Source organism: Oncorhynchus mykiss, chromosome 8, assembly GCF_013265735.2.
Source record: "Oncorhynchus mykiss isolate Arlee chromosome 8, USDA_OmykA_1.1, whole genome shotgun sequence".
In the NCBI taxonomy this organism is placed as follows: Eukaryota; Metazoa; Chordata; class Actinopteri; order Salmoniformes; family Salmonidae; genus Oncorhynchus; species Oncorhynchus mykiss.
The window spans coordinates 30,216,166-30,243,411 of NC_048572.1; the positions used below are offsets into that span (position 1 = coordinate 30,216,166).

The 27,246-nt window shown below is 44.4% G+C and overlaps 2 protein-coding genes across 10 annotated transcripts; one reads left to right on the plus strand and one right to left on the minus strand.

Annotated features, from left to right (window-relative positions):
- Positions 1-842: 842 nt before the first annotated feature.
- LOC110529769 (breast cancer metastasis-suppressor 1-like protein-A) lies at positions 843-11,075 on the minus strand. Of its 6 annotated transcripts, none has more exons than XM_021612285.2 (11): positions 10,662-11,075; positions 10,298-10,388; positions 10,026-10,153; positions 9,872-9,895; positions 9,606-9,685; positions 6,959-7,055; positions 6,645-6,734; positions 6,459-6,523; positions 6,330-6,369; positions 2,817-2,943; positions 843-2,593 (listed from the first exon to the last, which is right to left on the minus strand). In XM_021612285.2, the coding sequence occupies exons 1-11, from the start codon at positions 10,795-10,797 to the stop codon at positions 2,476-2,478; spliced, it is 996 nt and encodes a 331-aa protein (XP_021467960.1). In that variant the 5' UTR covers positions 10,798-11,075; the 3' UTR covers positions 843-2,475. The 6 variants fall into 6 exon arrangements, with proteins under 6 accessions (XP_021467960.1, XP_021467959.1, XP_021467962.1 ...); XM_021612284.2 differs by having other exon boundaries at positions 6,330-6,378; XM_021612287.2 differs by lacking the exon at positions 9,872-9,895.
- Positions 11,076-11,243: 168 nt separating this feature from the next.
- Positions 11,244-27,135, plus strand: LOC110529768 (RNA-binding protein 25). Of its 4 annotated transcripts, none has more exons than XM_036985254.1 (17): positions 11,244-11,596; positions 12,180-12,308; positions 16,672-16,877; positions 17,184-17,256; positions 17,576-17,745; positions 18,200-18,382; positions 19,389-19,475; positions 22,669-22,946; positions 23,025-23,142; positions 23,222-23,311; positions 23,593-23,666; positions 23,924-24,074; positions 24,297-24,855; positions 25,206-25,516; positions 25,811-25,909; positions 26,002-26,049; positions 26,241-27,135. In XM_036985254.1, the coding sequence occupies exons 2-17, from the start codon at positions 12,230-12,232 to the stop codon at positions 26,331-26,333; spliced, it is 2,619 nt and encodes an 872-aa protein (XP_036841149.1). In that variant the 5' UTR covers positions 11,244-11,596; positions 12,180-12,229; the 3' UTR covers positions 26,334-27,135. The 4 variants fall into 4 exon arrangements, with proteins under 4 accessions (XP_036841149.1, XP_036841150.1, XP_021467955.1 ...); XM_036985255.1 differs by having other exon boundaries at positions 17,184-17,241; XM_021612280.2 differs by having other exon boundaries at positions 11,342-11,596; positions 12,212-12,308.
- The last annotated feature ends 111 nt before the right edge of the window (positions 27,136-27,246 follow it).

Genomic DNA, 27,246 nt, shown 5'->3' on the forward strand with positions numbered 1-27,246 from the left:
CAAGTCATTTTCAAATGAAGAGGGTTAGGTTGCATAAACCTTGGAATTGACAGCATTGTCAGCCAGACTGGCGCTGTTAATATTATATCTAGTGTTTTGTCTGTGGTAATTAAAGCTTCTCATTTCACAATGGACAGAGAGCAATACAGATTGGCTTATGCTGGGCACAGCAGACTGCCCATTACATGTGAAGTTGATTTAGTTATAGCTAGACATGGTGTCAACTAGGCTTGGGCGATATACCGTATACCGGGGTATTTATATTGACGGTGTGATTGTAAATACCGTAGAAAAACATAGAATTGGGGTTGGGGGCCCCATCGCCTCGCGGGGGCGGGGGGTGCGTGCTACGCCACTGCTTGTAATAAGTTAACTAAGATTTTCTAAATAAATGATATGCAGCTCAGGGCTCCAGATTTGCATTTGGTTAGCTAACTTGCTAAGTGGCTAGATCAAGTTTCCTGGTTACAGCAGAGACAACCAATACCCTCCTGGATCAAGATCCCCATGTTGCCTAAATTGTTGTGAGCCCCCAACAAATTTTTGTAAATGTTTTTTATTCTTTTTTAAATAGCAGCTTTTGTGTGCACTTCTGGTAATATCGTATACTCCCTACAGAAACAGTATGAAAATCAAGATACTGCTCCACCCGAGCACCAACTTCAAACAAGCACATTATACATGATATATTTCTGACAGACAATATAAAAATGAATTAGGATAGGCACTAACATCCCATCCAGCATATTTCCCTTCAATCAAAAGGCTATAAATATAGTTATATTTTTATGAATGCCTCATGGGACTTCAATCGTTACAAATGAAGGCAAGTGACATGTTTACTACAAAATTAAACATTTAATTTGCTGTACATGCATTGGCACTATGACAAGAGTTGTATTCATATTTCCCTCCCGCATGATATGAAAAGATAACGTAGTGTAGCGGCTGAGCGTTATGACTTACTACAACCCCCCCCCCCCCCCCAAAAAAAACAACACAAAATAACAATCCATACTTGACAAATAAAACTCGAGGACAAAAAGCAATACTACGTTTCAATTCATGGCACTGTAACATTTGACCTAATCGTATTATGACAGACCTTCTTCGTGAGCTGCAAAAAAATACAACAAAACCACAACACTGCAAATACTCCCGACATTACAGCTTGTAACATCTCTACATAATTCATAACATGTTGAGAATCTTCTCAATGCAACACTGTTGGCAGTTGATACTTTTATACAGATGTGATGCTGCTGTGAATGTAAAGCACCACATGACCACATAGAGGTTGAACCAGCAGTACGTTACTATACACACACACACACACACACACACACACACACACGGTTTCCCCTCTATCCAATAATGTGCAAAAGAGTGGATGGGATTGCATGGACGGGATTGTACGACAACCAGACACTTTGACCCTTCTCAATGTCATCAGATCCCTCTGGCATGGGTAGGGAGGAGTGCACAAGTGCGCACTACAGGAGAAAAAGGTAGAGCATCGTTCGAACATAGAGACGCAGGGAGTTCTTCACAGGGGAGGGAAGATGACACAGAAAAACGCAGGGGGAATCTCAATTGCGTACTCCTCGTGTCCACTCTCCCCGACGACTCCTCAACACCCGTTGGAGGATAAGGTCAGAGGGGAGGGACCTCTGGCTTTCTCCTCCAAATCGGTTTTGAGGGGGAGGTGAGGCGAAAGGACGCAAGGAATACGCAATTGAGAGTCTCCAAAAGTACACTACAAGAGGCAGATGGCTACTGAGTTCACAGTGAAGTTAAGACATGACACAGAATTAGGGCCAGGAGTTTTTCCTGACAATGTTTCCAACAGAGTTCTCAAGCCCTAGTCTCTAACCAGGCCTCAGAGATCTTCTGGCCCTCATCATAATCAACAAGGGTTCTGTACAGAGGGCAAACATACTACTGGCTGTGCCAGCCTGCCGGCGTAAAAGATGCGATCTCAATGTTTAGGAAATTTGAATAGTTCATTCTTAACCTGGATGGTACACTGTAGGTTTCCATTTACTCACCCGCTCAAAAAAAAATGACCCGCTTTGACTTGATCCTAGTACTGTTCTCACAGGCCGTAGGAATTAAGGCTTCACTGCACTGAGTTAGTTCAGGACTGTAGGCATCTTGTTTAAAAAGGCATGCTACAACACCACCACTACTCTCAACAGCAACTCATCCCTTCTTAGCAGCATTTGCTTCTTTCTCTTCCAGGAGGAACGACACTTGGACGCCTTGCAGATATTTGTAACATACATACATATTTAGAGAAAGCAGTAGTTCGTCACCAACCTTGTACAACCCCTACCCACCCTGACCTACAGCTCTCCAGACCATTGACATAATGTAGTTTCCCCCTACGGCAATGAAAGTAAGGGACGGGATCGTGGCACCGAAGTTCACTATTTGTTATCCAGGGAGAGGAAGTACGGCAAGCCGTGAGGGACATTAGGAGTGTTTGATGGTGTATTTGCCTTTCTGCAGCTGAGAGATGTACAACTTGGACTTGCTGCCGTCCTGCCGTTTGAACCACACCTCGTCATGGTTAATGGTGGTTATCATGGCACTGTGGAGGAGAGGTGGAAGAGGATTGGATAATAAAATAGAGGAACGTACATTATATACACACGCCTCACCACACAGCGACACGTGGATCTAGTCTATGAACGACAGCGGCATACGCGCACAATTGCGCCACATGCAAATATACACGCACGCACTTTCCTCAAGTACTCCAACATCAGGGCACACACCGATTAAAAACATACATTTCATACACAGACTCACACCTGGTGGGGTATTGGTCCTTCCTGTTGATGCATATGGCCTGTCCTCTGCAATACCACTGGCTGTCATAGAACAGTCTGCCCTCCTCAGACCTCACCACATGGTGGTGTCGGTCAGCCTTGGCAGGGACTACACACACACACACACACACACACACACACACAGCAAAACATTGGTCACAAGGGTAGGTCCAACAGTTTAAACTACTAACGTTACTATGCATCAATAGCTGCACCGCAGTTGCACTGTACCAGTCTAAATTGAGTGTACAAAACATTAGGAAACCTGCTATTTCCATGACAGACTGATCAGGTGAATCCAGGTGGAAGCTTTGATCCCTTATTGATGTCACTTGTTAAATCCACTTCAGTCAGTGTAGATGAAGGAGAGGAGACAGGTTAAATCCACTTCAATCAGTGTAGACGAAGGGGAGGAGACAGGTTAAATCCACTTCAATCAGTGTAGATGAAGGGGAGGAGACAGGTTAAATCCACTTCAATCAGTGTAGATGAAGGAGAGGAGACAGGTTAAATCCACTTCAATCAGTGTAGATGAAGGAGTGGAGACAGGTTAAATCCACTTCAATCAGTGTAGATGAAGGGGAGGAGACAGGTTAAATCCACTTCAATCAGTGTAGATGAAGGAGAGGAGACAGGTTAAATCCACTTCAATCAGTGTAGATGAAGGGGAGGAGACAGGTTAAATCCACTTCAATCAGTGTAGATGAAGGAGAGGAGACAGGTTAAATCCACTTCAATCAGTGTAGATGAAGGAGAGGAGACAGGTTAAATCCACTTCAATCAGTGTAGATGAAGGAGAGGAGACAGGTTAAATCCACTTCAATCAGTGTAGATGAAGGGGAGGAGACAGGTTAAATCCACTTCAATCAGTGTAGATGAAGGGGAGGAGACAGGTTAAATCCACTTCAATCAGTGTAGATGAAGGGGAGGAGACAGGTTAAATCCACTTCAAATCAGTGTAGGTGAAGGAGTGGAGACAGGTTAAAGAAGGTTTAAGTCTTGAAACAATTGAGATGGATTGTATACGTGTGCCATTCAGAGGGTGGGTATGGTACTAGGTGGCAGTTTGGGTGTTTCACACAGTTTCCCGTGTGTATCAAGAATGATCCCCTCCCCCCCAAAGGAAATCCAGTCCACTTGACTCAAACGTGGGAAGCATTGAAGTCAACATGGGCCAGCATCCCCGTAGAATGCTTTCGGCATCTTGTCGAATCCATGCCACGACGAATTGAGGATGTTCTGAGAGGCAAAATGAAATGTTTCTTAATATTTCGTACACTCTGGGTATATATAATTGAACCTATGTATTTAGATATTAGAGACACTTAATATCATCTGGGATTAGACACTAATTGATCATTTAGAAACCATGCGTAGGCACAAAATATACCCCAAAATGTGTGCGCACTAGTTCACGCAAAAATAGGCATTTATACAAAATGTACTTGACGTGAGAATGTCCCCACCTTCTCGCAAATTTTAAACCATGTGTACGCACATCTGCTAGTGGTTGAAATATTGTACTGCAAGCTGGCAAGTATATTTTGTGCAAATGAGGGATTTGAGAAGCTTAATCATGAACAACTAAAAACAAGCATGCAACCATTTGCCACTAGTGATAAGAGCGAAAATCAATGTTTTGATTTTAGAAAGTAAAATAATTAGACAGGAATCTTTTTCCTAACCCTTGCAGAATATATTCCTCACCTTCTCTAGCCATGACGGGTTCATTTTCCCAAAGGAGACATAGAGGAAATGACCATGCGCAGCTCTCATTTAAATGGGCCCTAGTAGTATAGTAAAAAGATAGGCTGTTTACGTCAAGTGTTGCGATATCATAGGCAATGTGGTTAATAATACTGGTATAGAGTTGCATTTAACAGCTGATCTTTTACATTGAAGTAGGACTCTGCATCAAGATGCGTTTTTATTGTCACATGCACAAGTACAGTGAAATACTTTTCTTGCTCTTTCCCAACAACACAGTAGTGAATACCAGTAGTGAATACCAGTAGTGAATACCAGTAGTGAATACCAGTAGTGAATACCAGTAGTGAATCCCAGTAGTGAATATCAGTAGTGAATACCAGTAGTGAATACCAGTAGCACTATAAAATATGTTTTTTTAAAGTCAGCTAGAACAAAAACACACAAGAAATAGAACTGTAACTTTCTTTTTTGTCTGCCCTACAATGTTTCAGAATTCACACGCAGTCCATCATATTTAGGTTGGGGGGGAAAAGTCAATGCAAAACGTTCTGCTGACAGGTCAACAATTTAGCATAGTTACTGAAAGAGAAAACAGACACAGTCCTTTTCCAGACACAGCATAAATCACTGCTGAAGACTAAAACATCCGGCCAACAGTGTAAATAGGCTGGTGGTTTATGTAAAATACTTGACAGTATGGCTAGGCTTAGGACTGTTACGGTGACCGTATTACCGCCACACCGGCGGTCACGAGGGCAGTCAAATTCCAAATGAGGCTCCTCCGAGCTCTGATGCTGCCGATGGTCATTAGTGTCCTACCAAACGTGCCAACTGCCTGGTACTCAACACTATTGTCCCTTTAAATCACTCTGACTAATCAAACACTTCATGAGTGCCCATGAGCTCATGGTGCGCAATTTCTAAAGGAAAGGCGGATACCTAGCCCCCTTTAAACTGAAATGTGTCTTCCGAATTTAACCCAACCCCTCTGAATCAGGCTATGCAATTGCATGAGAAAACAAATTTGATGGCCTCTTATTAGAAAGAGGGGGCCCCATCAGCTTTCTATAGGCTAGGCCTACTATAATTATTTACGAACTTACCTAATATTAAGCACATTGCTTTGTTTTATAACAGGAGTATAGCCTACCTGGCTGGTATGAAAATGAACCATAGGAAAAGCATCATCCATTCCCTATTTGAGGGCATTATACCCCATAATGACAAAGCAAAAACTGGTTTTTAAATATTTTTTTACGGAACTGAAATATCACATTTACATAAGTAATCAGACCCTTTACTCAGTACTTTGTTGAAGCACCTTTGGCAGTGATTACATCCTTGAGTCTTCTTGGGTATGAAGCTACAAGCTTGGCACCCCTGTATTTGGGGAGTTTCTCCCAATATTTTCTGCAAATCTTCTCAAGCGGTGTCAGGTTGGATGAGGAGCGTCACTGCACAACTATTTTCAGGTCTCTCCAGAGATGTTAGATCGGGTTCAAGTCCGGGCTCTGGCCGGGCCACTCAAGGTCATTCAGAGACTTGTCCTTGAGAGACTCCAGACAGAGTTTTAATTCTCGCTCGCGCACAATTTTACGACAGGACCGATTTATAACGGGAAACATGTATGGTGGTGTGCGCCAAGTTTATAAATCTCTATATTTTTCTTTGTGGGCAGATTTTTTCAGAAATGGCGCACACAGAAATGTAAGGGGAAAATTACGCAACGGTAATACATGAGGCCCCTGAGCTTTACAGTGACACAATGATATGAGAGATTCTTACCGTCAACCTTGACCCTGTGCGGCCCCAACGACGCCATCGCCTGTGGTGCATACAGAACAAGATCAAAAGGTTAAATTCCAACCCTAAACAAAATCACAACAAAGGCTTACGTTTGGTTAACTCAAATACCTTTCGTATTGCTGTCCAGTCTTCAAGTATATCCAGGTCTTGCAGCATATAAACAATATACGGACGTGAGAAGGGGTTAAGAAAAACTTCTGGCGCAGTATTGAAATGAGACATTTTTATTGCCACTGACAGTATCTCGTTGTATCAGAGGATGGATGGAGGAAGACCGGTAGAAAGAAAGGATATCGGAGACGACAACAGGCTTCTTCTTCTTGGCAGGGCAGAAGGGATCCCTCTTCTTGTTCTTCCGTGAATGTAAACCATCGTTCCAAAGTTCTGGAATGCAGAGAGACAGATTGAAAAAAATATATTTTTTTAAAGGGGGCAAAGCAAACCCTGGGGAGCTACAGGCAGTGCAGGCTTTTGTTCCAGCCCAGCTTTTAAAACACCTGATTTGACTGTTCCAACTTTTCCTCCGTTACTTAAGCCAGGTTTGTTGTAATTAGTGCAGGGCTGGAACAAAACCTTCCAGATCACTAGAGGTCATGTGTGCAGAGCACCTGAGGTTATGTCGATGCTGTGTCGGTCCTCCTCCAGGCGTCTGATCTTCTCCTCTAGCTCACTCTGCACCGTGTCAAACAGCAACAGCTTCTCACTCTGGGAGGAGAAACACAGTAAACCGACGCCTACTGTAGCACCAAAGCCACGGAGAGAGACCCTGGTGTCCAATACATACGAAATGCACCTTTGCTGATTGCAGAACTGCAAAGCATTCTACTTAGACAAAGGTCAATTCCCAGTAGTTTTCCATGCATCCTTCATTGCTCCCTTCCTTGAGGTAGCCATATTGTTGATCTGTATGTGACTGTACAAGTGAAGGTAAGGATTCAATCCGACTGCTTTCACCTGCCCAATCAATCAAATGTATATATAAAGCCCTTTTTACATCAGCAGATGTCACAAAGTGCTTATACGGAAACCCAGCCTAAAACAGCAAACAATGCAGGTGGAGAAGCACAGTGGTTAGGACAAACTCCCTAGAAAAGGCAGAAACCTAGGAAGAAACCTAGAGCGGAACCAGGCTCTGAGGGGTGGCCAGTCCTCTTCTGGCTGTGCCGGGTGGAGATTGTAAGAGTACATGACCATTAAGGTCAGATTGTTCTTCAAGATGTTCAAACGCCCATTGATGACCAGCAGGGTCAGATAATAATCACAGTGGGTGTACAGGTCACCAAACATGTCAGCACCTCAGGAGTAAATATCTGTTGGCTTTTCATAGCCGAGCATTCAGAGGTCGAGACAGCATGTGCGGTAGAGAGAGAGCGAGTCAAGAACAGCAAGTCCGGGACAAGGTAGCTCGTCCGGTGAAACAGGTCAGGGTTCCATAGCCGCAGAGAGAACAGCTGGAACTGGAGCAGCAGCACGACCAGGTGGACTGGGGACAGTCAGGAGTCATCATGCTAGGTAGTCCTAAGGCATGGTCCTAGGGCGCAGGTCCTCCGGGAAGGAGAGAGAATTAGAGGGAGCATACTTAAGTTCACGCACAAAAGCACAAGACAGGAGAATTACACCAGATATAACAGACCCCGGCACATAGACTATTGCAGCAGAGATACTGGAGGCTGAGACGGGGAGATCCGACGATAGCCCTGGGGCCAATGAGGCAGGCTATAACCCCACCCACTTTGCCAAAGCACAGCCCCCACACCACTAGAGGGATATCTACAGACAACCAATTTACTCTCCTGAGGGGGTGCAAGACCGGACAGAAAGAGCCCGTCAGTGGCTCAACTGACTCAAGTCGCGTACAGCGCAGAAAAGCCTGGCATGACGCACCCCCCCTAGGGACGGAGTGGAAAACCCCTAGTAAGCCAGTGATCTAGCCCCCGTGATAGGGCCAGAGGCAGGTAAACCCAGTGGAGGGAGGGGAGCTGGCCAGCCAGACAGCAAGAGCGGTTCATCATTGCAGTGACTTGCCATTCACCTTCGCACCCCTGGGTCAGACTACACTCAATCATAGGACCCACTGAAGACATGAGTCTTCAGTAAAGTATTAAAGGTTGAGACAGAGTCTGCGTCTCTCACATGGATTCCATAACAATTGAGCTCTACAGGAGAAAGTCCTGCCTCCAACTGTTTGCTTATAAATTCTAGGGACAATTAGGAGGCCTGCGTCTTGTGACCGTAGCGTACGTGTAGGTATGTAAAGGCAGGACCAAATCGGAAAGATAGGTAGGAGCGAGCAGATGTAATGCTTTGTAGGTTAGCAGTAAAACCTTGAAATCAGCCCTTGCCTTAACAGGAAGCCAGTGTAGAGGCTAGCACTGGAGTGATATGATCACATTTTTAGGTTCTAGTCAAGATTCTAGCAGCTCTATTTAGCACTAACTGATGGTAATTTAGTGCTTTATCTGGGTAGCCGGAGTAGAGCATTGCAGTAATCTAATCTAGAAGTGATAAAAGCATGGATTAGCTTTTCTGCATTATTTTGGTACAAAAAGTTTCTGATTTTTGCAATGTTACGATGGGAGAAAAAAAATCTACCCTTGAAATATTCTTGATATGTTCGTCAAAAGAGAGAGATCAGGGTCCAGAGTAACGCGGAAGTCCTTCACAGTTGTATTTGAGACGACTGTACAACCATCAATATTCATTGTCAGATCAAACAGCAGATCTCTTTGTTTCTTGAGACCTAGAACTAGCATCTCTGTTTAAAAGATACAAAATTGCCAACATCCACTTCCTTATGTCTGAAACACATGCTTCCAGGGTAGGCAATTTGGAGTCTTCACCATATTTCATAGAAATATACAGCTGTGTCATCCGCATAGCAGTGAAAGTTGACATTGTGTGTCCAAATGACATCACCAAGAGGTATAATATATTGTGAAAACAATAGTGGTCGTAAAACAGAACCTTGAGGAACACCGAAACGTACAATTGACTTGTCACAGGACAAAACATCCAATTAGGCCTACCAATCTCTCCAAAAGAATGCAGTGATTGACAGTGTCAAAAGTGGCACTAAGGTATAGGAGCACGAGGACAGATTCAGAGCCTTGGTCATTCAGAGCCTACAGGATTTAGACTGGGCCAGAGATAAACAATGGATGCACTTTATGCTTGACCACGGTGTTATTACTCACTGTGCCAACAATTGCCCATTGGGGATAAATAAAGGTTTATTGTATTGAATTGCCATCAGACCTCCCAGTGTTGGCAGGCAGCCTGGATTTCACAGTCATACTTGTTCTTCACAGACTCCAGACACAGCTCTCTGTAGATCCCTGGAGAAGATAGAAGACAAGGAAAACAAATGTTTAGCCTCTGTCGGCACCCTTCAGACGGTTTGACATCACTGAGAACAGAGACATATATTACATTGTAACATTGTTATAACAGTACATTGCATATGAGAATAGAGACAACATATATAAACAGATGTGTGTTTCTTATATTTGGAGGTAGCCTACCCAGGGAGCTGGTAGGTAGGTCATCTGAGGAACACACAACTAAAATGTTAGAAAACCACTGATCTTCTTGACATTGACATCTGCCACAACTAAAGTTACAAAGTGGGACGTTAGTATCTAATCTAGTGTAGACTAAAATTACATTCAAACTTACCAGCTACTTTGGTCCTGATCTGCATATTCTCCTGCAGGTTGGCCAGTGGTTCCAGATACTCTTGGGCACAGCCAGCTATCACTTCCTTCAGCTTTATATCCACCTGACTTAGCCTCTCCTTGTACAACCTAGTCACAACGAGACAGACAGCGGTGAGCAATACAGCAGCATCAGTAGTTGGTTGGCTTATAATCATGCATGTAAACATGGACCAGAAAGAAAACAATGTGGAAAGTGTAATTAAATGTGAAAAGTAGAAAACGTGTCTTTACTGTTCTTTCAAGTCGCCGAATTGCTTCTCGAGGGTAGTCATCTCGTCCATGCATTCAATTCGTCTTCTCTCACAGTCCTCATCGTCCATATCTGTTGGCAATAATAAACATGCAGACACATCTAATACAGTAAACAAACTAGCGGTAGCTTGATACTAACTAACGTCAGCTAGCTGTTAGTTGGCCACGCAGCATCAACATCACTTTATTTGGCCAGAATTAAGGAGACCATCATAAAAATGGACCTACATTGCATTACAGCACAAACACACATTCATTTAGGAACTACAATGCATTATGCATAGCAGCCAGCAGCATTTTGCCTAGCTAGCTCTAATATTTACAGACTAATAATGTCCCTTACCCGAGCTGTCTCCATCTTCGGATACAGAAGAGCTTACAGTGTCCTCTTCGTCGGTGCTGCTAGCGTCTTGATCGGGAAAATCAACCTCCATTTCTTCGTGATTGCTTTCTTTCTTTTCGCGGGCGTGCACCGGCATAACGTTAGTTCTCTTGGAAAATTAGAGGAAAGGGTTTGCGAACTGACTTTAAAAAAATAGCAATAAAAATGACGACGGCTAACCGGATAAACAACTAGCTAGCTAAAACAACAGAGGGAACTGGAGGTTAAAAACATGGCTACCGAATCGACCAATCAGATGCTCTTTTACAAAAAATGTCCATCTCCTGCTGCGTGCGCTCGGAGCCAATTTTGAGGAGATGGGAAACTCTATTTGAGTCATACACACGCCGTTTGTGCGTTGTCAATGGGCCGTACAAGGCATTCTGGGATAATGGGCGAATGGTTGTCAATTGGGCGCTAGCTCAAAAACTCTAAATTAGCATGTATGTTGTGAACAAGAAGTACAACATTACAAATCTTAACTGAGATAATTGACTTGTTCAGTGTAATACAGTGTAGCTTTGTAATCGTGACATTACGTACTTTCGAGGAAAATAGGCAGATTTAAGAATTGTCTACGAAAATGCTAATCGGAACTTGGACAAGCGGACATTTCGGACTTGCTGATTCGTTGAACGCGGCACGTGTGTAACGCTTGGCGATTTGTTTAGCAGTTGCGTGACGTATAATTACAGCTTTAATACGATTGGTCGACAGTCTGCTGGGTGGGGCGTTATACGTTTTTCGTTGCCCAATGTGAGTCCCATCTCTTCCTTTCTGTAATATCTCTGGTGCGCTGACTTTTTGCGGGGTTGATGTACAGTAGCTAGCTATCACATTTAGCCGGACGGAGGGAGACAAAAGCGAAGTAGCCCATCTTAACCGACTGGTTGTGGGTAAGTAAAATCTGATTCGATAGTTTGTTTTTCACTTCATTGTCTCAGTATTATCGACAATATTTAGCTGGCTACGTGTAACTAACAAACTGTGAGAATGGTTTCCCGGTACGGTAGTTAGCTGCTAGTTAGCGTAGTTACAACACACAAGCTAGCCTTGCCAGGCTTGTTGTGGAGGACAAAACCTAAAACCTCTGTTACTTAGCGAGTATAGCTAACGTTAACTAATTAGAATACGTTGTAGCTGCCCTTAACGACAAATGACAAACAATGTAAAGTTAATGTCTTTCATAAGTAACTTAGCCTGCTAACGTTACCCAGAGTCATGGATATGACCTGACGACGTTACTGTTATCCAGTTAGCTAGCCATCTAACTAACGTTTAAGTTGGCTAACGTTAGTACCAGGCCTTCATTCGACCACACAGATCTAACTTACGATTTGTGGCGGATATTTTACAGGTGGATGGATATCTGTCAGCTGACATATGCAGCCACAAGTACAGAAAAGTCAACTGAACACGTGCTGTTATCTTGTGTTGAGAGATGGTCAGGGTCTAATTCATACTACTCTCTTATTGCAGTTCTGACTGGTTTTCTTCGGTCCCATGTTTAGGTGGGTGATTTCCACAAGATGTCGTTCCCTCCTCATCTCAACCGAACCCTTCTGCCACCGGGCATCCCCCCTCCACAGTTTGCTGGTTTTCCTTCAGGTGAGTCATCAGAGACAGATATCCCATCCTATGGGCCTGTCTGTAAATTAAACAGCAACTAGATTGTTAACATGACTGATTTGTAAGGATATCTAATACTCAGCGAACTTTGTATTGAGAGAGACATTAATTTAAAATACATTTTGTATACATTAGAGGTCGACTGATTATGCTTTTTCAACGCTGAGACCGATTATTGGTGGACCAAAAAAAAGCTGATATCGATTAATCAGCCTGTTTTTTATATACAGTGCCTTGCGAAAGTATTTGGCCCCCTTGAACTTTGCGACCTTTTGCCACATTTCAGGCTTCAAACATAAATATATAAAACTGTATTTTTTTGTGAAGAATCAACAACAAGTGGGACACAATCATGAAGCGGAACGACATTTATTGGATATTTCAAACTTTTTTTAACAAATCAAAAACTGAAAAATTGGGCGTGCAAAATTATTCAGCCCCCTTAAGTTAATACTTTGTAGCGCCACCTTTTGCTGCGATTACAGCTGTAAGTCGCTTGGGGTATGTCTCTATCAGTTTTGCACATCCTCCTTGCAAAACAGCTCGAGCTCAGTGAGGTTGGATGGAGAGCATTTATGAACAGCAGTTTTCAGTTCTTTCCACAGATTCTCGATTGGATTCAGGTCTTGGATTCAGGTCTGGACTTTGACTTGGCTATTCTAACACTTGGATATGTTTATTTTTGAACCATTCCATTGTAGATTTTGCTTTATGTTTTGGATCATTGTCTTGTTGGAAGACAAATCTCCGTCCCAGTCTCAGGTCTTTTGCAGACTCCATCAGGTTTTCTTCCAGAATAGTCCTGTATTTGGCTCCATCCATCTTCCCATCAATTTTAACCATCTTCCCTGTCCCTGCTGAAGAAAAGCAGGCCCAAGCCATGATGCTGCCACCACCATGTTTGACAGTGGGGATGGTGTGTTCAGCTGTGTTGCTTTTACGCCAAACATAACGTTTTGCATTGTTGCCAAAAAGTTCAATTTTGGTTTCATCTGACCAGAGCACCTTCTTCCACATGTTTGGTGTGTCTCCCAGGTGGCTTATGGCAAACTTTAAACAACACTTTTTATGGATAGCTTTAAGAAATGGCTTTCTTCTTGCCACTCTTCCATAAAGGCCAGATTTGTGCAATACACGACTGATTGTTGTCCTATGGACAGAGTCTCCCACCTCAGCTGTAGATCTCTGCAGTTCATCCAGAGTGATCATGGGCCTCTTGGCTGCATCTCTGATCAGTCTTCTCCTTGTATGAGCTGAAAGTTTAGAGGGACGGCCAGGTCTTGGTAGATTTGCAGTGGTCTGATACTCCTTCCATTTCAATAGTATCGCTTGCACAGTGCTCCTTGGGATGTTTAAAGCTTGGGAAATCTTTTTGTATCCAAATCTGGCTTTAAACTTCTTCACAACAGTATCTCGGACCTGCCTGGTGTGTTCCTTGTTCTTCATGATGCTCTCTGCGCTTTTAACAGACCTCTGAGACTATCACAGTGCAGTTGCATTTATACGGAGACTTGATTACACACAGGTGGATTGTATTTAACATCATTAGTCATTTAGGTCAACATTGGATCATTCAGAGATCCTCACTGAACTTCTGGAGAGAGTTTGCTGCACTGAAAGTAAAGGGGCTGAATAATCTTGCACGCCCAATTTTTCAGTTTTTGATTTGTTAAAAAAGTTTGAAATATCCAATAAATGTCGTTCCACTTCATGATTGTGTCCCACTTGTTGTTGATTCTTCACAAAAAAATACAGTTTTATATCTTTATGTTTGAAGCCTGAAATGTGGCAAAAGGTCGCAAAGTTCAAGGGGGCCGAATACTTTCGCAAGGCACTGTATTTATGTCTTATCAAAGAAAATAAATCCCAATTGGGATCATTAATTTCGGATCACACTGATGTCATTAGCATTATGTGTGTGTGTGTGTGTAATAACGGCAATTGCAACAATACTGAAAGCACAATGAACACTTACTTTAACTTAATATTATACATAAATCAATTTAGTCTCAAATTAACAATGAAACGTATTCAATTCGGTTTAAATAATGCAAAAACACAGTGTTGAAGAAACTAAAGTGCAATATGTGCCATGTAAAAAAGCTGAAGTTTAATTTCCTTGCTCAGAACATCTTCGAAAGCCAAGTTAACAAACAGATCACCGACTATTTCAAATCCCACCGTACCTTCTATTTAATCTGGTTTCCGAGCTGGTCATGGGTGCACCTCAGCCACGCTCAAGGTCCTAAACGATATCATGACCGCCACTGAAAGACAATACTGTGCTGCCATATTCATCGACCTGGCCAAGGCTTTCGACTCTGTCCAGACCTCTGGCAGTCTCTATGGGGGTCCCACAGGGTTCAATTCTCAGGACGACTCTTTTCTCTGTATATATCAATGATGTCGCTCTTGTTGCTGGTGATTCTCTGATCCACCTCTACGCAGACGACACCATTCTGTATACATCTGGCCCTTCTTTGGACACTTTGTTAACTAACCTCCAGACGAGCTTCAATGCCACCCAACTCTCCTTCCATACAACTCTCCTAAATGCATGCTCTTCAACTGATCGCTGCCCGCACCTGCCCGCCCGTCTAGCATCACTACTCTGGACGGTTCTGACTTAGAATATGTGGACAACTACAAACACCTAGGTGTCTGGTTAGACTGTAAACTCTCCATCCAGATTCACATCAAGCATATCCAATCCAAAATTAAATCTAGAATTGGCTTCCTATTTTGCAACAAAGTATCTTTCACTCATGCTGCCAAACATACCCTTATAAAACTGACTATCCCACCAATCCCTGACTTCGGCGATGTCATTTACAATATAGCCTCCAACATTCTACTCAGACTGCACCCAATTTGCTATCACAGTGCCATCTGTTTTGTCACCAAAGCCCCATATACTACCCACCACTGCGACCTGTATGCTCTCGTTGGCTGGCCCTCGCCTCATACTCGTCGCCAAACCCACTGGCTTCCGTTCATCTATAATGCGGTGCTTTATCTAGCAAAGTCTTCTCAGCTCCCTGGTCACCATAGCAGCACGCGCTCCAACAAGTATTTTTCACTGGTCACCCCAAAAGCCAACTCCTCCTTTGGCCACCTTTCCTTCCAGTTCTCTGCTGCCAATGACTGGATTGAATTGCAAAATCACTGAAGCTGGAGACTCATATCTCCCTCCCTCACCAGTCTTCAAGCAGAGTCTATGCAATTTTACCAGTTAAGAAGTTTTAGGTTGTAGTTACTATTTCTCTCGCTACCATTTGTATTTCAAATACCTTTACCTATTGGATGTTCTCATAGGCACTTTAGTATTGCCAGCCTAATCTCAGGAGTTGATAGGCATGAAGTCATAAAAGGCGCTGTGCTTCAAGCATTGCTAAGAGCTGCTGGCAAACGCAGTAAAGTGCTGTTTGAATGAATTCATACAAGCCTCCTACTGCCTACCACTGCTCAGTAAGACTGCTCTATCAAATCATTGAGTTAATTATAATAAACACGTGGAAATACGAGCCTTTGGTCCTTAATATGGTCAAATCCTTAAACTATCATTTAGAAAACAAAACTTTTATTCTTTCAGTGAAATACGGAACCGTTCCGTATTTTATCGAACGAATGGGGGTCAACCCTAAGTCTAAATATTGCTGTTGCATTGCACAACCTTCAATGTTATGTCATAATTATTTTTAATTCTGGTGAAGTAATTACGGTCTTTGTTAAGAAGAGATGGTCTTCACACAGTTCGCAACGAGCCAGGCGACCCAAACTGCTGCATAGACTCTGCTTGCAATGAAAGCAAGATAAGTGACACAATTGCCTGCTAACATGTATTTCTTTTATCTAAATATGCAGGTTTAAAAAAATATATACGTCTGTATTGATTTTAAGAAAGGCATTGATGTTTATGGTTAGGTACATTTGTGCAAAGATTGTGCTTTTTTTCACGAATGGGCTTTTGTTAAATCATCATTCGTTTGGCGAAATTGAAGTTGGCTGTGATTCGATGATAAATTAACAGGCACCGCATTTATTATATGCAACGCAGGACAAGCTAGTTAACCTAGTAATATCATCAACCATGTGTAGTTAACTAGTGATTATGTGAAGATTTTTTTATTTTTATTTTTTATAAGATAAGTTTAATGCTAGCTAGCAACTTACCTTGGCTCCTTGCAGCCACAAGGTCCTTTTGATGCTGCCCTCGTGTAACAGGTGGTCAGCCTGCCATGCAGTCTCCTCGTGGATTGCAATGTAATCGGTGTCCAAAAAGGCCGGTTGCCGATTAATCGGTCGACCTCTAGTATACATTATCGCATTGTCTCTATTCCAGGTACCCCAATGATACCAGTCCACATGGGTATTATGACCCAAACCCCCGCGGTCCTGGTGCCCACCTCCATGCCTGCGGCACCCAGGAAGGAGGCCGCCCTGGTGAAGGCCAAGGAGACGGACGAGAACAGTGGCCCCACCACCACTGTATTTGTAGGGAACATCTCAGAGAGAGCCTCGGACATGCTGATTCGACAGCTGCTGGCGGTGAGGAAGGGGAACTTGAATGCAGATGCTTTGGAAAGAGACATTAAGCTTTATTTAGGCTATAGACCATGTCTTTAGTCACAAGTCGTGCTAGTGGAATAGACAATTGAAACCACCTTTCCGAGCCAGGATAGTTGTTAGTTTTGCTTCTGTTTTTTTGCATGTGACGGTGCAGTTTGCCTTTTTAGGTTTGATTTATAAAAGCTGTTTCCCTTTTGGCCAACAATGTTTCCCCTGATACTCTGATGAAAAGCAATGTCCTTTAGTAGGTCCCCGTAGTAAAGCAAGCAATTATTCACTCTTCAGAAATGTGGCCTGGTCCTAAGCTGGAAGAGAGTCCAAGGAGCCTCTGGAAAACTTCAAGGTAAAAACAGAACAGGTACAACACTTCTAAAGTACTCCACCACCATGAAAGTCCAATGTCACCCTCACCAAGGCGTGCTTTGCCAATGTGAAGCGCAACTACTATTTAGTGAAAAAAAAAATGTGCAGGCTCCTGTTCAGTAGGCATTAATCAGAAGAAAGCAGACAAAAAAATGTTTAACTACATGTACTTGTCTGATAAGAAACACCTGTTAAAAATGTCCATTCCATGCCCTAATGAACACAACCCCATTCCTCATTCCTGGTTGCTACTCCGATGGCTGTGTATTGATATAAACCCCCGGTGCCCATCCTTCCTTCTCTATTCTCTCCAGCTTTTGGGTTCTGTGAGTACAAAGAGCCAGAGTCAACGCTGCGGGCCCTGCGGCTGCTCCACGAGCTGCAGATCGGGGTGAAAAAGCTGCTGGTAAAAGTGGATGCCAAGACCAAGGCCCAGCTGGATGAGTTCAAGGCCAAAAAGAAGAGCAGCACCAACGGCAATGGGGTGGGTAATGTAGTGGGGAAGGGGGACATTCTGAGCTGGACGGATGGGAGAGGGGAATGTCACATAACCATGTAGGTTATGGGCTAGTTTCTAGGACACAGATTATTCAAGGACTAGGCTTAATCTATTTCAATGGAATCTCTACTGACTTTGTTTTTTAGTTCTGGACTAGGCTTAATCTGTGTTTAGGAAACTGGTCCTAAATGTTGAATGGAATTAAAACCTTCAGCCTCCTGCTATTATGCAGGTCTGAGCGACTTCCAGTGGAGACTGATTCACCCAGCTCTCGGGGGCGGGGTTGGCTAAACGAATGGGAAACTGGCGAAAGGCCTGAAACAAAATAGCTCCTTTTACTTCAAATATTTTTTTAAACAAGTGAGGCTGGAGATGAGTTGACTTGGATGTAATACTAACCCGCCTGTCTCTCGCGCTCTGTTTTTCTTTCTGCTTGAAGGCAGAGGTTGGAAAAGAGGAGGAGGCGGAGGAAGAGGAGGTGATCGACGAGGACACCAAGAGGCGGGATCAGGTCGTCAAGGGTGCCATTGACGGTCTGATCCGCGAGTATGCCAGCGAGCTCAATGCTGCCTCGAATGATGAGTCCCCCCACCGCAGGAAGAAGAAAGAGAAGAAAGAAGAGGTACTTAGGGCTACTTTCTCTTATCTCACTTTAGATTTACCTGGTACATGTTGGTTGGGGGTTGTGATATTGTATTTGGGCACATTATATACAGTCATGACCGACATTATTGGCACCCTTGATAAAGATGAGCAAAAGAAAAGGCAGGATAACACCTCCTGAGTGGCGCGGTGGTCTAAGGCACTGTACTGCAGCGCTAGCTGTGTCACTAGAGATCCTGGTTTGAGTCCATGCTCTATCGCTGCCGGGTCGCGACCTGGGAGACCCATGGGGCGGCGCACAATTGTCAGGGGAGGGTTTGGCCGGCACAGGATGTTCTGTCCCTTTGCGCTCTACAGACTTGTGTGTCTGGCCGGGCACAATGCACGCTGACAAGATCGCCAGGTGTATGCTTCTGGGTTAAGCGGGTATTATGTCAAGAAGCAGTGCGGCTTTGCTGGGTCGTGTTTCGGAGGATGCACGGCTCTCGACTTTCGCCTCTCCCGAGTCCATACGGGAGTTGTTGCGATGGGACAAGACTGTAACTACCACTTGGATATCCTGAAAAGGGGAAAATAAACTAGACTGAACAAAATGGTATGTTAAAAAAAATGGTGGAATTATTTTATGTTAATCCAATTGCCTACATTGTATTTGTTGGTATATGAAAGTCTGGATAGGGATTAAGTCTAGTCCTGAGGAGTATCCTACGTACCTGGTGTGAGGAGTTGGTGAGATAACGTTGGTCATCTCTGAGTTCAACTCGGGATAACCGGTCATTCGAAAGTGTCTCACCTTTTAGCCAGGTCCATTTCTATGGCAATGAATTCTTCAGCACTACACCTGGTCCGGCGCAGGCTAACCCCATTTAACCTAAATGACTGTGCCATGACTCGAGGACGAATCCCCTTAATTTGAGGAAGTCTACAGATTCAACATTTTATATTAAATCTTTATTTTTTGTCAGTCTTGTTGTCAGCATGACCCTGAACACTATCCCTTCTTCCTGCCTCCCATCGTCCCTTAGGAGGATATCAACGCAATTGACGGATTGGAGGATGACAAGAGAGACCTGATTTCTAGAGAGATCAGTAAATTCCGCGACACCCACAAGGTATATGACTGTACTCATCTCTCTCACTCACATTGCAGGTTTTTGGAAAAGAAGCTACACACGCTAGTAGTACAGTCCTTTTGGGTTTACACTTACTGCTAGTGGGCATTTTGTGCAAGGACCTGTTTTATATAGTCTAAATCAGGGATGGGCAACTTTGCTGGGGGTGGGGGCCACAATCTGAACTCATCATGAGGGGCTGCAGTTACTCGCCGGTCTGCGTACCCACATCCATACCCCCACACACACACACACACATTACACTGCGAGCCCCCCAAAAATGGTGGCCCCCATTTTGACAGTGGAGTTTTATTTTTTTTATTTTTTTTGCAATTCTACTCACTTTGCCATGCGGTTGGAAAAAGGTTTGCAGTTTTTAAAATTTGTTTTCTGACTGAGACGGACTAACAAAATCAATGGGGGGGGCCCCCGGCCGGTAATTCCACCATGATAACAAGTTTAGATAGCTGGCCGCTAAACTAACTTGGCAATCTAAAACATTTTAGCTGACATGGGCAAATTGACTGACAAAACAAGAGTAAAACTGCAGATGTTTTGAAATTGAAAAGGCCCACGGGCCACCAGTTGCCCATCCCTGGTCTAAATTTAGGATGGGAGAATATTACGCCAAACTATTGCATACCTTGCTCAAAAATCTCAATGTGAAATATCTGGATTTGTAGTATTGTCACCGTTTTCAAACCTAATTTGACTCGTGTCGACGGGACATTTTTTATTTTGTATATAATTAGGGTATTTAGGTGTGATAGTATAGCTGGCTAGATTCATAACTCATTCATCACACACAAACAAAATGCATGGCGACAATGTAAAGTTACCTTAAAGCTAATCTATTCATTAAACCCCGCCATTATGATAGAGATCATATGGTGACTAAAGCAAGATGAATCTCAGAGCTTTGGAAAAAGTTGTCGAGGATAGCATGTAAGTATGAGCTTTCCTTTATTTTGTACATATACTGGGCGCTCCCTCCTCGAGGATTTGCATAGGGGCAACTGCACAGGCACTCTGGCTTACAGTGGTGGCTGAGGTTGTGGAACTTAATGAGAACCTCTCAACACACAGCCCACCTTTTCCATTTAAATACATGTCAACAGAATGTTGGTCTTGCTTTTAGACCAGTTATTTGCCAAATGTGGAGAGAACCACGGCCATTTTTGATTTCCATCTATTTATCATGTCCGCAAGCCAGGGAGGCCAGTGAACCTGTGTGAGTCCTCTGTAAATGATGACCATTCTACATAATGTGTGTGTAAAAGTCCAGTCACTGAGACTCAGGTCAATAACCACTGCAGTGATTTGGGCTGTAGATTGTACTGTTATAGCAGTGGGGGGGGCGCCCCTCCACAGCACTCTGCGTTCTGAAGACTAGCCAGGTGAGTTCCAACCCACCCTGTGGATAAGTGTGTGTGTGTGTGTTAGAGAAAAGCCCCATCTCTCCTAGTCCTGTGTCCAAATGTCAGTCCCTCTATTCCTGTCTTCTTTGATTCTCTCTTTCCCTCGTCACTTTAGCTCTTTCTCCCTTTATTCTCTGAACTTGTCTGTCCCCTTTTCTTCCTGGTTTCTAATTGCCGTTCACCCCCTTCATCTCCATTTTCACGCAACGATTATTTGGTGTTCATAATCTACGGCAGTAGACTTGTGGTAAAGGAGGTACGAGTAATACGTAATGAGATCCTTTCTCAAGCACAAATGGTAAGGCCTATGCTTGACATAGAAGGGGAATGTCATGTACCTATGGCCTACCTGCAGTTACTCTATGCCCAAGTTGTCACCAATGGAGCGCAGAGCAAGGTAAGTTCAAGTAGGAAGACTTAACCAATCAGACCCCTTCCACCCATGCCCATAGTACCTGTGCGTGCTTCTCTATTTCCCCCATCTCTCCTTCTCTGCCTGTTTTCCTTGCTCTTCGTCTTTAGCTGCACTAAACCCGTGGCTCTGTAGTCTGGGTCAGACCAGGAGGACAACCATCTGTTGTTCGTTATGGACTGCTTTTAGTGGTCCGACCTTGTGGGAAAGGCCCATAGGTAACCTGTGGTCTCACTGTGTATTTCACAAAAATACCCAACACAAACTTGAGCCTCAGTGTATTTAGAATGCATGGTTTGTAATTGTCTGCTAATCAGTTGAGTACATGGGGAGCCATGGGCGTAGTGCTAGGAGGGAGTTGTCTCTTAGCGTGTGTCTGGGAAATCGAGTCACGGGAGAACTACAGAAGACCGAAGCAGGGGTAAGAGCCTCTACGATTTAATTTACCTGTCCAGAAAATGTATATTTTTTTATTTTTAAAGATGTACCAGGATGTTTCACGGCTTTCTGTTTTTACCAATGTACCCCATAGAAGTTAACGGTTGTTTTTGATGATTTGCTTGAGGGAAAGTGAATCTCCCCCCCCCCCCCCCCCTGTGTATTGTTTGACCTGCTTTTCCTTCCAGGCCTAACTTTTATAGTCATGTAGGGGCAGCGACGGGCTGAAATCCGTAGCTCAACACCTGTAAGTCACCAACTAGTTTCACAAAAGGATTGACGCCTTTTTTTTGTTTTGTTGTTTCCCTTGTAATGAGGACACTGACTTGGGAGAGAGAGATCGTTATCTATCAAGCAGCTCCTTTTTCTCGTTTTGAATGTCTGTGACCTTTGACATGGCCAACAAGATGTCGTCTTTGACCTCAAAGTGGTTTCCAGTGTCTTTTTTTTTAGGTAACTTGTAAGTCGCCCAGCTTGTGCTAAACAATCATTGTACTATATTGATACTGTGGTCTGCAACTGGTGGCCCGCAGGCCAAATCCGGCCCGCAAGCCGATTCAAATTTTTTTATTTGGTCCCCAAGGTCCTCGGGGGAGAAAAAAACAAAATCATGCTATATAGGGACAAAGGAGTGCCGTGTCTCATGACATCTTGTTGTTATTTTCCCATAGAAACTCTTAGCCCAGCCAAGGAGCGGCTGTTGTGCCAAAACGTCAGCCTCTAACTCAACTACTTCATCCTTAGATAACAAGAATCTACATTGTTACAGTAGTCCCCTCTGCCCCCAGAGCCTGGAAGCCACTTCTAGATCCACTTCTGTGCACTTATAGAGAAGCGTGTGACCCAGCCTCACTGCTCCTGTTCTGTTGCATGACTGTCCTCCCCGGAGCCTCCAACTTATCAACCTCCTCTGTTCTCTTTGCAGAAACTGGAGGAGGAGAAGGACAAGAAAGACAAGGAGCGTGCAGAGTTTGATCGCGAGCGACGGGAGAGGGACAAGGAGAGGGAACGTGAAAGGGAGCGCCGGGACCGCGAGCGGGAGAAAGAGCGCGAGAAGGAGAGGGAGCGTGAGAGGGAGCGCGAGCGTGAGAGGGAGCGCGAGCGGGACAGAAGTGACAGAGACCGTGATCGTAACCGGACGAAGGAGAGGGAGTGGGAAAGGGAGAGGAGCCGTGACAGGAGCAAGGACCGCAGCCACTCCAGGTGTGTGTTATTATATAAAGCAATGGATTGTGAAGGAAGGAATGATTGGGAGGTAACTAGGTTGATGTTATGTTGTAGAGAGGTGAGTCGCGACAGAGACAAGGACAAGAAGCGTGACCAAGAGGATGAGGAGGAGGTCTACGAGCGGAGAAGGCTGGAGAGGAAACTCCGAGACAAGGAGGCAGCCTATCAAGAGGTAGCTTACAGTGGTGTGAGAATCATGTGTGTGTTGGCTGTGAAATGTTGCTTAATTTCTGTCTCGTGTCTGTCTGAAGCGTCTGAAAAACTGGGAGATCCGCGAGAGGAAGAAGGCTCGAGACTACTCCAAGGAGTCTGAGCGGGAGGAAGAGCGCAGGAGAGAAATGGTAGGAAGAAATACAAACCCCGTTCTCACCCTCACATGGCATTCCTGGGTCATGTTGAGCAGGGAGAAAACCTTTTGAAACCAGGGGCGGGACTACCTGAACTTGTCCAATGGGAATGCTGATTTTAATTGTTCGTTGTGAAATGTTTTACCACGCTGTGCCCGACTACTGAACAGGACTCAGGTTTACCACTGATCTGGGCGTGAAATGTCCTTCTGGCTTGAAGGGTCCTACCGTAGACATAATTGGTATGTGTTTCCATTCATCATTGTGTCCTACAGACTAAAGAAAGCAAACGGCTGAAGGAGTTCCTGGAGGACTACGATGACGACAGAGATGACCCTAAGTACTACAGGTGACCACCAGCATATTTAATTCATTTATGATGCTGATCTGCTAGGTTTACATACTACAGAAGATATAATTGAGACCATTTTAATGTCGATAATGTAAACTGTCAAGATGATGGCGGTCTGAAACGACATGTTTTTGGCTTCGACATTTGGGAAGAGAAACCTCACTACTTAAAATAAAACAAAAAACTTGAAGAGATTTGTTGATGAGTGTCAGGGCCATTGTTATAAAAAGTGTTGTTCCGTGTGTGACCCCTAGGGGCAGCGCACTGCAGAAGCGTCTGAGAGACCGGGAGAAGGAGACTGAGGTGGATGAGCGCGACAGGAAGAGAGAGAAGGAAGAGCTGGAGGAGATCAGACAAAGGCTGCTGGCCGAGGGACACCCAGACCCCGAAGCCGAGATACGCAGGGTGAGAAAGAGGGAGTGTGTGTGTGTGTGACTGTATCCGCTTGACTGTGTTTATTCCTGAAGGTCATTTTGTCCTCGGATCCCTTTGTCTGTATGTCTGCATTGTAAGTGCGTCTCTATCCATCTGGCTATCTTGGCTACACAATAACGTTAGGCGAGTGTATCCTCTTTCCTGACTGTAAGCCCCTTGTCTCACACTGCTTCTCTTTACCGATTGGTCCAGATGGAAGAGGAGGCGGAGCGTCTGCGCCAGCCTCCAGTGAAGCCAGAGCCCGACCCCGAGGAGGAGCGGGTACACAAGGCCCCACGGGTGGACCGGGATCGCAGAGGAGACAGAGATCGAGACCGAGGTGATCGGGAGAGAGAGAGAGGTGATCGAGACCGAGGTGATCGGGAGAGAGAGAGGGGGGAAAGAGATCGAGGTGATCGGGAGAGAGAGAGGGGGGAAAGAGACCGGGAGAGAGGGGATAGAGACCGGGAGAGGGACAGAGGGGACCACCATGTACCCCACCATCACCACCCCCACTCTGATGATGATGTGGAAGAAGGGGAGGAGTTTGACGACGACCAATCGGGGTCCAAGCCCTGCCTGAAGCCCACGTTGCGGCCAATCACTGCGGCCCCCTCTGTTTCGTCGGCCAGCGGGGGCGCCACCCCCAACACGCCTTGTGGCGGGGACGAGTCACCCTGCGGCATCATCATCCCACACGAGAACTCACCCCCTCACGAGACCCCACCCCAGGAGGAGTTCCGCCCCAAGATCGGCCTCAGTCTCAAACTGGGTGAGTTTGGTTGGTGGGACAAGCTAGGTCTAGAATCATATGGACATAATGACAACTATAGTGCTAACTACCTAATGATCTGTTGTGTAGATCCAATTAAGCGCCTCAATCATTAATGAAGGGGAAAGATCAGGATAATTAAAATAATGAAGCAAGACTGCCTATCTTTACCATTCATTTTTAGATTGAGGCATATAGCTGTATCTGCACAGATATCTTGAGCCTGACAAATTGTTTAATTTGAGAGGGATGTCACTCAAATTGCTTTAAGATATCAATTAAATGGAACTGTCCTGTTTCAGACATACTCCATGACGAAAGGTTTAAAGTATGTCTAAATATCTCTCTAGGAGCCACTAGCAGCCCCAGCCAGCCCAACGTGGCCATCAAACGCAAGAAGCTCACTGTGGACAGCGTCTTTAACAAATTTGACGACGAGGAGGCAGACGAGGCTCCCCGCAAGCGCAAGCTGGTACCACTGGACTACGGCGACGACGACAAGAACCTCCAGAGTGTGGTAGACGGCGCCTCGGGCCTGGCGGCCATCAAGGGCGCCAACACAGAGGAGAAGCGCAAGCACATCAAGAGCCTGATCGAGAAGATCCCCACGGGCAAGACGGAGCTGTTCTCCTACCCGCTGGACTGGTCTGCAGTGGACTCGGTGAGGATAGGATGTGGCAGTACCCCGCTTTCCAGTCTTTCTGCTCTCTTGCCAACTAATTCTGTGTTCGCAAGAGCGCAGAAACTGAATGGAAACCAGACCAGAGGAAATATGACATACAGATAACGCTGGTTGGTTTTGATAATTCAACGACTAGAGGCTGTAGTCCAAGGGAATTGCTGATGTAGCCCTTCTTTGTCAAAGTAGAAAATGTGTTTCCCTACAAAACTGGTACAGACCTATATGAATAATACCTGGTGCAGTGACTAAAGTAGTTCTGACTGTTCTCCCCAGACTCTGATGGATCGACGCATACGCCCCTGGATCAACAAAAAGATAATTGAGTACATTGGAGAAGAGGAGGCTACGCTAGTCGATTTTGTCTGCTCCAAGGTGTGTAAGCGTGATTGATGCAATTTACTGGGGAGCTGGATGTTTTTGCAATATGAGTATCATTCTGATTCCTTAATTTTGACCTCCCCCAGGTGATGGCTCATGGTACACCACAGGGTATCTTGGATGATGTTGCCATGGTGAGTATCCCAAGAAATATACTGGGAACATTCTCAGTTGTCTGTCCAGCTAAAACTGATTTAACTGTATTTTGATCAAAGTATTAAACAGGCCTTAAAAGAGCCTTGGTGAACTGCTTTTGGTCTCCTGATTTAAACTTGTTAAGTACTATGTCATTAATCTAACTGCAATGCGGTTCCTCTACACCAAGGTTTTGGATGAAGAAGCAGAGGTCTTCATCGTCAAGATGTGGCGGTTGCTGATCTACGAAACTGAAGCCAAGAAGATTGGGCTTGTGAAATAAGAAACCCAGGAAAGCACTGAACGAATCCAACTTTTTCTATTAGAGTAATCTGACTTTAGCGTTGTCAGTCACCAAAAAGACTTCTCAATTTGAGTGGCCTAAAATCAAAGAATGCGCTCAACCTAATAATACCCCAACAGCATTCACACGTTGAGCTCCCGTTTTCTCATTCTTCCAATAGACTCTGGTACATGTCATGTTACTCCACTGCAGCTGCTGACTTTGTATTGGTGTATAGCCTACGTGTGTGTGTGTGTGTGTGTGTGCGTGCGTGCTTGAATGACTGACGAAGTGCTTATTGAAGATGCATGAAAGCAGACACTTGGACAATGGCCCTACTACAGACTCTTGGCTCGAGTTGGATGTTCTGAGGATGACTGTGGAGGTAGTGGATTAGGGGTTAATGGTTGATGAAGAGAAGAACATAGCTACTAAGCTGTGGAAAAAAGTACGCTGAAAAGCATCTCACCGTTTTGTTTCTCTCTAGTTTTGTGACGTTAGTAATATCAAAGGTTATTGGACTGCTGTTTCTATGTGGCATCTGCTGAGTGAAACTTCTGTTTATGTGAAGGGTAGACCTTAAAAGGTAGATTTGTTTTTGTATTACAAACAATGCTTTCTATAAATTCTTTTTAAGGATAGGCCAGTTATTGAACATTTGACTTGTGGTTGGTTGGTCTCGTAACACAGGCAACAGCACCACCTGGAAAGGATACTGATTTGTGTAAACATTGTTTCCATTTTTTCTTTTTGTACCAGTGGAAATTTTGTTTTGAATAAAGACTTGGATTTTGTCAATAGATAAGGGGTTGTGGCCCAGTGAGTCTATCATACACCAATAGTTTAAATAATTGGTATTATGAAGAACCACTGTGCCATGGTACAAGTGCTTTAAGTTAGTTGTTCATTGTGC

What these genes read in the sequence shown, in the direction of transcription:
- LOC110529769 (XM_021612284.2), bottom strand. Translation starts at nt 10,797, where the DNA reads ATGCCGGTGCACGCCCGCGAAAAGAAAGAAAGCAATCACGAAGAAATG. An exon ending in CTGCCTGCCAACACTGGGAG is followed by an intron (nt 7,056 to 9,605) that starts GTCTGATGGCAA and finishes TTCTCCTCCCAG; the next exon opens with AGTGAGAAGCTGTTGCTGTT. An exon ending in AAGGACCAATACCCCACCAG is followed by an intron (nt 2,594 to 2,816) that starts GTGTGAGTCTGT and finishes TCTCCTCCACAG; the next exon opens with TGCCATGATAACCACCATTA.
- LOC110529768 (XM_036985254.1), top strand. Translation starts at nt 12,230, where the DNA reads ATGTCGTTCCCTCCTCATCTCAACCGAACCCTTCTGCCACCGGGCATC. An exon ending in TGATTCGACAGCTGCTGGCG is followed by an intron (nt 16,878 to 17,183) that starts GTGAGGAAGGGG and finishes TTCACTCTTCAG; the next exon opens with AAATGTGGCCTGGTCCTAAG. An exon ending in AATTCCGCGACACCCACAAG is followed by an intron (nt 19,476 to 22,668) that starts GTATATGACTGT and finishes TTCTCTTTGCAG; the next exon opens with AAACTGGAGGAGGAGAAGGA.